General features: G+C 45.0%; 1 protein-coding gene across 1 annotated transcript; it reads right to left on the bottom strand.

The window, feature by feature from the left end:
* Positions 1-801: 801 nt before the first annotated feature.
* On the bottom strand, positions 802-12297 carry MGME1 (mitochondrial genome maintenance exonuclease 1). Its single transcript, XM_083519821.1, is given in 6 exon segments — positions 802-1473; positions 7040-7042; positions 7044-7181; positions 8591-8810; positions 11038-11641; positions 12163-12297. Coding segments are annotated over 5 exon segments (1023 nt in total). The 5' UTR covers positions 11564-11641; positions 12163-12297; the 3' UTR covers positions 802-1337.
* Between the last annotated feature and the right edge of the window lie 362 nt (positions 12298-12659).

Here is a 12659-nt window from a genome sequence, read left to right as displayed (position 1 = left end):
TCCGCAGGCTTACTGGGGTGGGATGGGGTGGTGTAAATCCCCTCCCTGCATCAGACTTCTCTCTCTGCTGGTAGAGCAGGACCTCAACTGTATCCTTAGATGGCTCTTGGCTAGCTTTGGAATGGCACCCAAATTAGCAATAGATTTAAGTGTGGATTTCCACACAGCTATATAACCATATAACACAGGTCTAGAAAGACCTACACTGGCTCCCAGTACGTTTCCGAGCACAATTCAAAGTGTTGGTGCTGACCTTTAAAGTCCTAAATGGCCTCGGTCCAGTATACCTGAAGGAGCGTCTCCACTTCCATCGTTCTGCTCAGACACTGAGGTCCAGCGCCAAGGGCCTTCTGGCGGTTCTCTCACTACGAGAAGCCAAGTTACAGGGAACCAGGCAGAGGGCCTTCTCGGTAGTGGCACCCGCCCTGTGGAACACCCTCCCACCAGATGTCAAATAGAAAAATAACTACCAAACTTTTAGAAGACATCTGAAGGCAGCCCTGTTTAGGGAAGCTTTTAATGTTTAATAGGTTATTGTATTTTAGTGTTCTGTTGGAAGCCGCCCAGAGTGGCTGGGGAAACCCAGCCAGATGGGCGGGGTATAAAGAATTAATAATAATAATAATAATAATAATAATAATAATAATAATAATAATAAGCTATTGAATCAGAGCTATGTCCTGGGAACACAATGTAATCCATCTATACAACCATTTTTCATTCGGGCAATGTCTTCCTAGAATATATTGTTTGTAGTCAGGTCACCTCAAAATAGCACCTCAACAGCTTGGAGCAAGGCAGTCAGCGTTTGTGCAATTTCAAATTTAATCTGCTGCTTGGAATATGATTCACGTTATAAACTTTTCACACGATGGAAATTACAGTGGAATCCCTCTACAGCAGGAGCAGTCCTGACCCCAGGGATGACTGATTTTGGTGTCAAGAAGAATTCCACCCTCCCCCTTTTTTTTTACAGTAAAGCCAGCATAAAATCTCTTCACCATGATGGGAGTTGTTAATCACCTGTCATGGATGCAAGAGTAGTGGGAGGTGCCAGCTGGGGAACCCCCAAGGGACTGGGGGTGGGATGACAATGACTGGTCAGAGGGAGAAGGCACAGCTGTGCTCCCTGCATCAGAGGCCCAGGCAGTCAATTGTATCTCAGCTAAGCAGAATTAACCAGAAGGGAAATTCTGTATGCAACCACGGCTGCCAGAATGAGAAACTCTTAGCTTAATATCACCCACTATGTTTTCCTGGTAGCATTTAGTTCCTCCATTTGCTTCAAAGTAAAAAAAAAAGCAGTCTGCCTTAAAGGGGCTTAAATTTAAAAAGGGTCACACAATTCCAAAGTCTTTCTCTTTATATTCCTCCAGGCGAAGCAGCCACTTGTTCCAGTACTGACAGCATAGCTCAGAGTCTATGTAATGTGCGTGTGCAGGAGAACCGTCTTTGTAGGCGACCACAAGGAGGCTGTCGCGTATTCCACGCGGCGTTTTCAGCAAAGCACTAAGAGTTCCAGGTTTTTCAGTGCAGTCCTTTTTAATGTGAGTCATATACAGGCATTTACAAAAGAAACAGTCCATACAGAGTACTTACAAACGAATACTCTCCACCACAGCACCACCACACTACAGCACAACCACCAAACCCCACAGTTAAACAGGCTTTCCTTTTTTTAAACAGGTGATAGCCAATTACACTAATCACACTCCTGCTGAGTCACTCTGACCCAGCAGAGTATTGCATCATCCTGTTGAAGCCTGCAGACTTATCCAGTATCCTGCGAATCCCAACACTCCTCCTTAAGTCAAAGGCTTGAGACCCAATAATTCTCTTAAGTCTCGAAATTTAGGAGCATCCAAACATTTTGTATACAAATCTGCCACATTGCTTTTTGTGTTACAGTGCTGTACCTTTAACACATTTCTTTCCAAAGCATTTTTCACATTTCCATATCTTATCGCAATATGTTTACTCTTGCTCTTAAAGTTCTGTTGGTTGGCAAGCTGTTGTGCAGCCATGTTGTCACTTAGCACAGTGATTGGCATTTCAGAAGGTATTCCAAGCTCTTTTGTTAGGCAAGCAAACCACTCTATTTGTGATACACATTCACTTATGGCTGAGTACTCTGCTTCACAAGTACTTGTGGCAACAAATGTTTGTTTCTGGGATTTCCACTGAACCAGGGCATTTCCAATATATATGGCATAGCCAGTGGTAGACTTTCCATTTTCTCTGTCCCCCCAGCTGGCATCAGCGTATGCATACACTTGCTGATCATGTCCTGTATCCAGCACCAGTTTGTAATCTTTTGTGCCTTTCAGATACCTTAGGATTCTTTTAAGTGCTACCCAATCTCTCTGAGCCGGGTCTGCACTTCTTTGGCTTAACATGTGCACTGCCAATGTTATGTCGGGTCTTGTCCAACAACTTAAATATAACAGAGAACCCAACAGAGAATGAAACGCTGTTGCATTCTCACATTTTTGCCCTTCTGGTTCATTTTTGTACTGGGTAGTTATGGGAGTGTCAACCTCATTTGCCCTCTCCATTCCATAGGTCTTCAGTAACTTTTCGATTTTTCCCCTTTGACTCAGAGAGTAAACGCCCTCTTCATTTCTCTGAACCTCTACTCCTAAGTAATTCTGAATCTCTCCCAAATACTTCAGTTTGTATTTGTTACCTAGGCTGTTTATAAACCAAGACACTTGCTTTTGTGCAGTTGTTATTAGACAGATATCATCAACATACAAAAGTAAATAACAAACACTTCCTTGCACCATTGCTGAATATAAACAGGAATCAGCCAGGCTTTGTTTGAATCCCATCTTTTTCAAAGTTGTGTCTATGCATTCATGCCATAGACGTGCACTTTGGTGTAAACCGTATAGTGCCCTTTGCAGCTTTAACACCATGCTGTCTTTTTCTAGCTCATAACCTGGTATTTGCTGTAAATATACCTCGGCGTCAATAGGAGCATTTAAATATGCTGAGGCAACATCAAAATGATTAACTTTTAACCCTCTCAGACTTGCCATTGCTAAAACTGATTTTACTGTTTCAGCCTTTGCTGTTGGGGCAAACACTTCATCATAATGTATCATTTTCCTCTGTGTAAAGCCCCGTGCGACCAACCTGGCTTTCCTCTGACAACTTCCATCAGCCAGCTTTTTCACTTTAAAAACCCACTTACAGCTTATGGGCTTTTTACCTTCAGGCAATTCTGTAGGTACAAACACATTGTTGTTTAGCAGAGAGTTATACTCTGCCTGCATTGCCTTTAACCACGCCTCTTTCTCTAGAGTAGGTAACTCTTGCACTTCTTCAAAGTTTTCTGGTTCAGTTACACAAACCTGGTTTATGGTGGCTGGGAACCCATAACGGTCTGGAGGTTGACCTTTATTACTTCTTGCAGACCTCCTTGGTTCATTAATCTCACCCCCTGGGCTACCTTCTGGACTGCTTTTGGGGTGGATTGACTCTGGAGATCTACCTCCTCCTGTCCCTGTTGCACTTTCTTCTCTCCCCTGCTCCATGCTAGCAGTTGGAGAAAAATGCTCAACCTTTACTTCCTCCCTTTCAGTTTCTCTGGGAGAGCTGCCAATTCTTAGCTTTGTTTCAGCTGCCTTATCAGGTATGCTCGGCAGTAAAACTTTTTCTGGCAGCAGGTTTGCATGTATCTTGGGCCAATTTCTTTGCTCATTAAAGCTGGCTGACCGACTATAACTCAAAAGGTTTTTATCATTTTCAAACCTATAGGCTTTCGTACCACTTTCATACCCAAGAAATAGCAACTGCTGTGCCCTTTTCCCACCTTTTCTTCGGTTTTTCACAGGTATGTCAACCCATGCCTTTGTCCCAAAGATTCTTAAATGTTGCAAACTGGGACTTTTGTTATAGAGAACTTTATAGGGTATGTCATCTAGTACCCTTGACCACAAGCGATTCCCAATATAATTCGCGGTCTTAATACTTTCAGCCCAGTACTTAATTGGAAGATTTGCATCTGCTAATAATGCTTTCATTTGTGTCTGCAAGACACCTCCCCTACGCTCTGCTACTCCGTTTTCCTGAGGCGTGGCCACATTGGTAAGCCTATGTTTAATCCCTTGGGAACGCAACCAGTTTCTTAGGGAGCTTGCCATAAACTCCCCTCCCCTGTCTGACTGAATAGAGCACACCTTTTCACTAAGTTGCCTTTCTACCCTTCTTACCCAGAACTTCAAAGTTTGGGCAACGTCAGACTTTTGCTTTAATGGATAGACCCAGCCAAATCTAGAAAAATCATCCACTAGGATTAAACAATACTTGTTGTGGGAGACACTAGGTGGAAAAGGACCAGTTACATCTGCATGAATCAACTCCAGTGGTTTTTTGGTTTCTCTCTGGCTTGCTCTTGCTACTGGGCAAGCCCTGCTTTTAACCTCCTTGCAGATATTGCAATCTAAGTAATTATCACAACTTTTAATGTTTTTCATCCCCCCACACAACTCCAATGTTTTGTTTAGCACCTTATAGCTAGCATGTGCCAGACGCCTGTGCAGGAGATGAATACACATATCATGGGTCGGGACATTTTGCACATTCGCAACCTTAGATTCACACTGCAGTACATACATATTAGTTCTAAGGCTAGCATTTGCCAACACTGCCCCATTTTGCTTTATCTGGCACTGATCTCCCACAAAACTTACTTCAAAGCCTGCTTTTGCCAAATCAGGAATGCTCAGGAGATTGTTTTGCAAACTAGGCACACACAACACATTCCTGAATGTGTGTCCCAGCTGTGGGAACACAACCTCCCCTTCACAAACCACATTAGCTTTCTGGCCCGTAGCAAGACTTACATGTTTTTTGTTTGAAGCCCTAGCATCAGTTAGCAATCCTTTTCTTTTACAAAAGGTTTGAGAAGCTCCACTGTCCAGAACCCACAGCTCTTCATTTTCTTGACCATCTGCAGACACCCAAGCGGTAGACTCCCTCTGCTGCCACTTGTGCTTCCGCTGTTTTTGTTGTTTTCTCGGGCAGTCCCGCAGCAGATGTCCACTGGACTTGCAGCAAAAACACCTTTTTACTTTGTTGACCACCGGCTGGTCTGCAGCAGCTCCTTCTGGCTGTTTCTCCGGCTCCCGACACCTCTGCTCTTCCCGGCTGTTGTTCCCTCTGGGATGCTCCAACAGCTGGGCTGAGGTCATCTTTCGCTCTGCACGCCTGTCCTCCTCTGCATACAACCATCCGGTCACGTATTCCAGAGTCAGCTTATCAGTCTCTACAGACTCGAGGGAGTTGACCAGCATATCATAGCTGTCATCAAGGGAACTCAGGACTATAAAGACTTTGTCCTCTTCCCCCACAGGCCTCCCTCTTAAGGCTAGCTCCTGGAAACAGCCTGTTAGGAATTTTAGGTGGTTTACCAGGGAGTCCCCCAGTTTCTTCCGACACCGGTACAGTCTCCTGGTCAGTGTTATCAGCGAGCCAGCTGTCTCTCGCACATGGACAGCCTTGAGCGCATTCCACGCCTCACTTGCCGTCACCTTATCAGCTACGTAGACTAGCTGGCTGTCGTCCACTCCAAGGATGATCGTAGCCAAAGCTTTCTCATCCTTTTCAAGCTGGGCCTCTGCTAGTGCCAGCTTTTCATCGTCGTCTTCATCCTCCTCCGGGGGCTGCGGTGGCTTTTCCACCACTTTCCACAGGCCCTCACGCTTGAGGAAGTGTTGCATGCGGACCGACCAGATGCTGTAGTTCGTGGCCGTCAGCTTCTCCAGCAACACGCCAGTTCTGGACTGCTCCATCCCTGCAGCTCACCTCCAGCACCCACGGCTAGATAACTGCCACCTGTACTCTTGCGCAGCGGAAGCGTGCTGGGCCCATAACCCTGTCGCGTATTCCACGCGGCGTTTTCAGCAAAGCACTAAGAGTTCCAGGTTTTTCAGTGCAGTCCTTTTTAATGTGAGTCATATACAGGCATTTACAAAAGAAACAGTCCATACAGAGTACTTACAAACGAATACTCTCCACCACAGCACCACCACACTACAGCACAACCACCAAACCCCACAGTTAAACAGGCTTTCCTTTTTTTAAACAGGTGATAGCCAATTACACTAATCACACTCCTGCTGAGTCACTCTGACCCAGCAGAGTATTGCATCATCCTGTTGAAGCCTGCAGACTTATCCAGTATCCTGCGAATCCCAACAGAGGCCACAGTCAACCTGAGGAACAAAGCAAGTTCAGCAGAAATTATGCAAGCGAAATGCTCAGCAAAGTGACTTATTTTGTTCTAAACTTAGTCTTCGACTCTTTCTACAGTATGAATTTGCTGTAGATGCACATAGAGAATGCACATAGAGCTAACACTACAGTGTGGATTGGGCAAGTGAGTGGTGGAGCACTCTGTGGGTGGAGGAAGCTTTTTCTATTAGCTCAGTCCTTACTCAGGCAACTTACCTGGTTTCCTTCTGGAGGAGGGCAGGAAGAGGCCTCTTTCCCCATGCCCAGCACAGAAACTAAGCAAACAAACTACAGTGGTGCCCCGCAAGACGAATGCCTCGCAAGACGGAAAACTCGCTAGACGAAAGAGTTTTCCGTTTTGGAGGTGCTTCGCAAAACGAATTTCCTATGGGCTTGCTTCGCAAGACGACAATGCCTTGCGAGTTCCTGCAGGTTTTTTTTTCTCCCCCCCCCCCTTTTGCTAAGCCGCTAAGCCGCTTATCAGCTGATCCGATCAGCAGATAAGCCGCTAAAAGCCGTTATTAGCACTAATAGCGCTAATCCGCTAATGGGCTTGCTTCGCAAGACAAAAAAACCGCTAGACGAAGAGAATCACAGAACGGATTCTTTTCGTCTTGCGAGGCACCACTGTACTTTGTCCCAGCTCACCCAGGGTATAGGAACACCTTTTTCCCTGCCCCACCCTTCACTGTCCTTATTTTTCTGGAATGTCATAGGATAAAACAGATTCACCTCCAGAATGAGCATGTGGAAATAAGAGGCAGCAAGTGCAAAAAATTATTTGAATTGTCATGCCCACTTTACTGACCTGAAAGTTGTAATTGGCATCATGGTTAATGGCTCCTATGTATGCTGCAACCTGGAGTGGATTGTCAAACGTATTCCGAAGAAATGGTTTCGCTTTCCCTGATGTCTTCCATTCAATTGCACATAATTTCCCTCTGTGTGCCCAAGCGTAAAAAGGAAACAGTTATGAATCGGTCAGCCAAAATGCTTGTGCTTGTTACAGACCCTCCTCGCTGAGGGAGGGGGGTGAGGGCTTGTCCAACACCACACTGAGCAAGGGGCTCCCTGTTGGACAAGTCCACCCCTCTTCTCCAGCTCCAGTGAGATGAGGCTGCTTCCGGTTGTATAAATTCATCAGCAAAGTTTCTCATTGCTGACACAAGTGCTTCTAAAATCAGCACAACATAAGAGAGAGCCTCCATCCCAGGGCCCAGGTGAAGAGTGGGGACTTGTGCTGATGTCAGGCTGCAGAGCTTGTGGAAGCCACTCAGCTAACTGAGGCAGAGGCAGCTCCTCCTCCTGTTTTGTTACTTCAACAGAGGTGGAAATTTAGATGTGCCAAAGCTCTCTGGAGCCTCTCCTCTGATGCTCCCTTCATCTGATGAAGGGACTAAGGAATGTAGGGTCCTTCAAGAGTGAAGAACTGTGGACAAGGTACCCCTGAGGAGTGCTTGTACACAATCTTAAGAGAAATCAGATTTAATGTATTTGTTATGTGTGTGTTTTAATCATATCTATATTTTTTAAGGTGCTTGCACTGCAGCTTTGCTGCCATGGCAGCAAATACAAGGTAGCTTTACAGCAGTAAAATTTAAAAATGTAAAATCTATCAATCTACTACAGTGGTACCTCGAGTTACAAACGCCTCAGGTTATGAACGCTTCAGGTTACAAACTCCGCTAACCTGGAAGAGTTACCTCGAGTTGAGAACTTTGCCCCAGGATGAGAATGGAAATTGTGTGCCGGCGGCGAAGCAGCAGCAGCAAGAGGCCCCATTAGTGAAAACATGCCTCTAGTTAAGAACAGTTTCAGGATTAGAACGGACCTCCAGAACGAATTAAGTTCGTAACTAGAGGTACCACTGTACTTGGCTATTATACCATTTTTAAAAAGCACAAACAATTTAATGCATGAAATAAATATATGCAAAAGTGGTACAAAAGCAAGGTGGCAATGACTATGCAGAATCCCCCTACACTTTTTCTCTGAGTGGCCTGTTTTGCTGGTCTAGTAAGTACAAAGCCACCCAATTTATTATTAGGGAAAAGGATGACCTAATTGAGTCACTTTGGGCAAGCTACCTTGGCTTCACTCTTGACTCAACTCCCAGAGTTTGGGAGAGGATGAATGGGGTGCAGACTCCTGTGTCTCAGTTTGCAGCATAGGGCAGGTATAAATCTAGATAGTTTTAAACATTCAGGGCACAAGACACCTGAAGTTAGACACTTTTGTCCCATTGATTTCAATGGGAAAGCAAAGCATATGCCTAAGTCAACATGACTTTAAAGCATTGAACATGGTTTGGAGCGTTCACGTACAGTATTATGCAAAGTTGGCCACTCACCGATATTCTGCCACACAATCCACTAGGCCTTGGTAATGAAGGGTCTCATGCTGTACTGCACTTTCAAGGACTCTCACTCCAGTAACATGTTGCAGCACATGCTGCACACTTTTTATGTAGCCAGATACATTGGTGTCTTCTTCCTGCTCCACAGAGAATTCTTCAGCTAAAAGTAAAGTTTCCATGGCTGCATGGAATAATTTACCTTGTTGAAAGATATCTGCAAAACAAGAAAAAATAATTATACTGAGTACTTAATCAAACTTTGGCTTTGCAAGGTTAATGCTGCGGACCATTTCACACATAAATTGAACATTACTTTATTTCATAACCTGATTACTCAGAACTTGATGACTTGCAGATCACTGTATGAACTGCTTTGACTGAACAGTAACTTGTTCATAGTCATCTACTGTATACAGTGGTGCCTCGCAAGTCGAAAAGAATCCGTTCTGTGATTCTCTTCGTCTAGCGGTTTTTTCGCCTTGCGAAGCAAGCCCATTGACGGATTAGCGGATTAGTGCTATTAGCGGCTTTTAGCCGCTTTTCAGCTTATCGGATCAGCTGATAAGCGGCTTAGAAATAGGGGGGGAGGGGAAAAACCCCGCAGGAACTCGCAAGACATTTTCGTCTTGCTTAGCAAGCCCACAGGAGATTCGTTTTGCGAAGCACCTCCAAAACAGAAAACTCTTTCGTCTAGCGAGTTTTCCGTCTTGCAAGGCATTCGTCTTGCGGGGCACCACTGTATTTTGATGGCTTTTGAGTTTGTCCACTATACAAAGTATGAAAGTAATAAAAACAAAAACTGGGGAAGACAACTTGGGGTGTCAAGAGAAGGGCAGTATATGCACTTTCAAGGACTCTCACTTAACATCTTGTTAAATTAGGACTCGTAGGGAAAGTGCTTCATAACCCAAGACCCATGGCACCTGACCCTCAATAATCTGTAAACAGCCTAAGCAACCACAGCATTCTAGTGCCAAGAATGACCTGATTCACAGTAATAATAATAATAATAATTTATTATTTATACCCCGCCCATCTGGCTGGGTTTCCCCAGCCACTCTGGGCGGCTTCCAACTGAATATTAAAAACAGTACAGCATCAGACATTAAAAACTTCCCTAAAGAGGGCTGCCTTCAGTTCTCTTTTAAAAGTAAAATAGTTGTTTATTGCTTTGACATCTGCTGGGAGGGCGTTCCACAGGGCAGGTGCCACTACCGAGAAGGCCCTCTGCCTGGTTCCCTGTAACCTTACTTCTTGCAATGAGGGAACCGCCAGAAGGCCCTTGGCGCTGGATCTCAGTGTCTGGGCTGAACGATGGGGGTGGAGACGCTCCTTCACCAATAATGATTCCAACCTGCACCAATTTCTACTGAGTCAGTCAGCTGCTTAAAACTAATAAAGTCTATAATGGGTGCCTTTTACCTGGCTTGCACAGTATGTCCCTTACCTATGGTTTGCTAATGATGGCTTGTTCATGAAAATAAGCCATGGTTTGTTGCTGGCTTACTGACATTAACTATGACTTAGTGTTACAAGTGAAAACAGACACCTGCAGTCTGCTATGTCACCCCACCCAAATCACTTGTCAAACAACAAAGGTGCTAGACAAGGGTGGCTTGAAAATAAAGCCACTCTCAGTTCCCAGCTCCTCTCACTGGTGCTTTTCCTGAAGCTGACATTGCTGGAAACTCTGCCTACTAACTGGACTCCTTTTGCTACTGAACTCCACTCCACTTAAGCTGAGTCACAGCTGCAGCTTAAGCTGGAGTTGCAAACTTCTTTGAACAATCACTTTGCGACAGCTGCATGCTTGACTGGTTTTAGATGGTGAATGAACCAAATTTGTGAGCATGCTGTGACCCTTAAATTTCATCCCTTGTTTAGCTTGTAGCTGATGCAGTATCTGCGGCTGAAAAGGTTTTTAAGCTGCATCTGTCCTATGTGACCTTAATGTAAAGTTCTTGCAACAACAGCAGAAACCCTTCTGGGTGTGTTATATTTATGCTGTTAGGATGGGGATTCAAACAGATGGACTTGCACAGTTGGAAAAGGGGAGGAAACGGGATGTGTGTGAAGTGCTGTCTTGAAACACATGCACTTTATCCAGGTAGGAAGAGCTCACAGCTTTGATAGCAAAGCACAGAAGGAAAATGCAGAGTGGGAGTTGAGCAAAATGAGGTTAAATTTCTGACACTGATTTGACTAACATATTAAACTTACTGATATGTGCATTAGTAAAAGCAGTCAAGGCCTCCAGCAGCAGAGGGGTAGGGGAAAGGAAGTGGTGATTTGTTACTAAATTACATTGCTGATTCTTACTAAACTCAGAACATGGAATCATTGATTAATTCGCCCCCTTTTTTCTTGGTGATTTCAATCAACCCACCCTAGGATGTTCCTAAATATATATATATATATCAATACATTTAGTCATTGCTTACTTTTAGTGTATTCGGCAAAACCCTCTATCCCAAGTTCTAGAATCATCCGCTGTTTCCACTTCTCCAGATAAAAAGCTTGCTCCACAGGCATGGTCTGTTGTAGAACAGCTGTCACACTAGCCAAGTTTTTCCTTTGCAAACTGATTTGCAAAGGCTGCCCCGGAGCAGTTTCTTGAGGCAAAGAGCTCTTATTGGGATTCATTAGAGGACTCCAGTTCCTACAAACTTTTGGTTCACCCTCCTGGTCTGAGTTCTTATATTTCCTTTCTGGTCCATTTAGCATGTTACCTTCTTCAAATACCAATTCAGGTCTTTGAGAACTGTCTTTGTAGGATGTGAGGTAGTTGATCAAATCTCTGTATTTTTCTTGGTCAATGTTTTCATACCGGATGGTTGTTTTCTTCTTCCCATAGAGAGAGCATGAAGCAGCAAGTGATCTAAACCTGAATCCTTCCTGGTTCAACATTCCTCTCAACAACATTGGGACTCTCCAACATTTTCTGTTAATGCAGAGAAATGACATCATACTGCAAGACAGTATTTACAGAAGGCGGACTCCAGAAGATGTTTCATTGAGAAATGCTTCTACTTTCCCATAATTTTCCTATTAAATATAAAAAGTTTTGGTTATTTGCTGTGTGCTGTCATCAGGTCTGCCACGACTACTGTCAGGGTGATACATCAAATATGCTTCAGATAGCAGATTTTGAGGTAACAGTAAAGTGCAGCAAAGTATGACATATTCAAGAAATAATTGCATTTTACCACCAAGAGGGGCACAATTTAATCATAAAATGTATTGGGCTCTCCAACTACTATCATGTCTTTTTAGCTGCACTGACAATTCTCTCTGAGGCACATTTCCTCAGAAGGAAGTGCCATCAGTATCAGAGATAACCCGTTTCCCCCAAGAACCTGGGTCTCCAGCTGTTTTCGGACTACAAGTCGCATCATCCCTGACCATGAGTCCTGCTAGCAAGGGATGATGGGAGTTGTAGTCACCACGGCAGCTTTCCCAGCTGAATAAAGCCGGAGCCTTGAAGAAGAGCAGTCGAAACGGGAAGCGGCTGAGGGAAGAAGATGCGTCTAAGCGGCTGGAGCGAAAGACAACTCCTTAAGAGCCACCTGAATAAGAGGCGGGAGTCACCCGGCTGGACCTCCACGTCCCGCGGGAGCGACGCCAGCCTCAGACGAACATCCCGACGGCCTCCTTCAGCCGCTGGCCTCACGACGTCACTTCCGCCCGCCTTGTCCGCCGGAAGCGAAGCCAGGCGGGCGGAAAAGGAGAAGCCGAGAGCTAGAACATGGTGAATGCTACGCGCGGGGGGATATTCCGGGTTTCAATACACTTCCCCCTCCCTCTCCCCACCCGCCCGACGGGAGGAATCCAGAAGCAAAGCACAGTTCCTGACCTTACTCCGAGGGCATATTTTTATTTGTGTGCTTCAAGCCATTTTGCATGGTGCGATTTAGTAAAAGCTTTCTGTGTTGGGAGTCTTTGCTATGCCGGGAGGGATCCGCACAAACCTGTTGTCTTTGACCGCAAAGAGATAGGGTTCCAGGTTTTAGGGGGGCCTCGGCAAAGCGCCCCCAAATAGCCTCTCCACTGGCATGCCTGGACA

This window comes from Podarcis liolepis (assembly GCF_965112155.1).
Source record: "Podarcis liolepis genome assembly, chromosome: 8".
NCBI lineage: Eukaryota > Metazoa > Chordata > Lepidosauria > Squamata > Lacertidae > Podarcis > Podarcis liolepis.
Note: the sequence above shows the minus strand (reverse complement) of the source record. Positions and strands in the feature narration are given on the sequence as shown.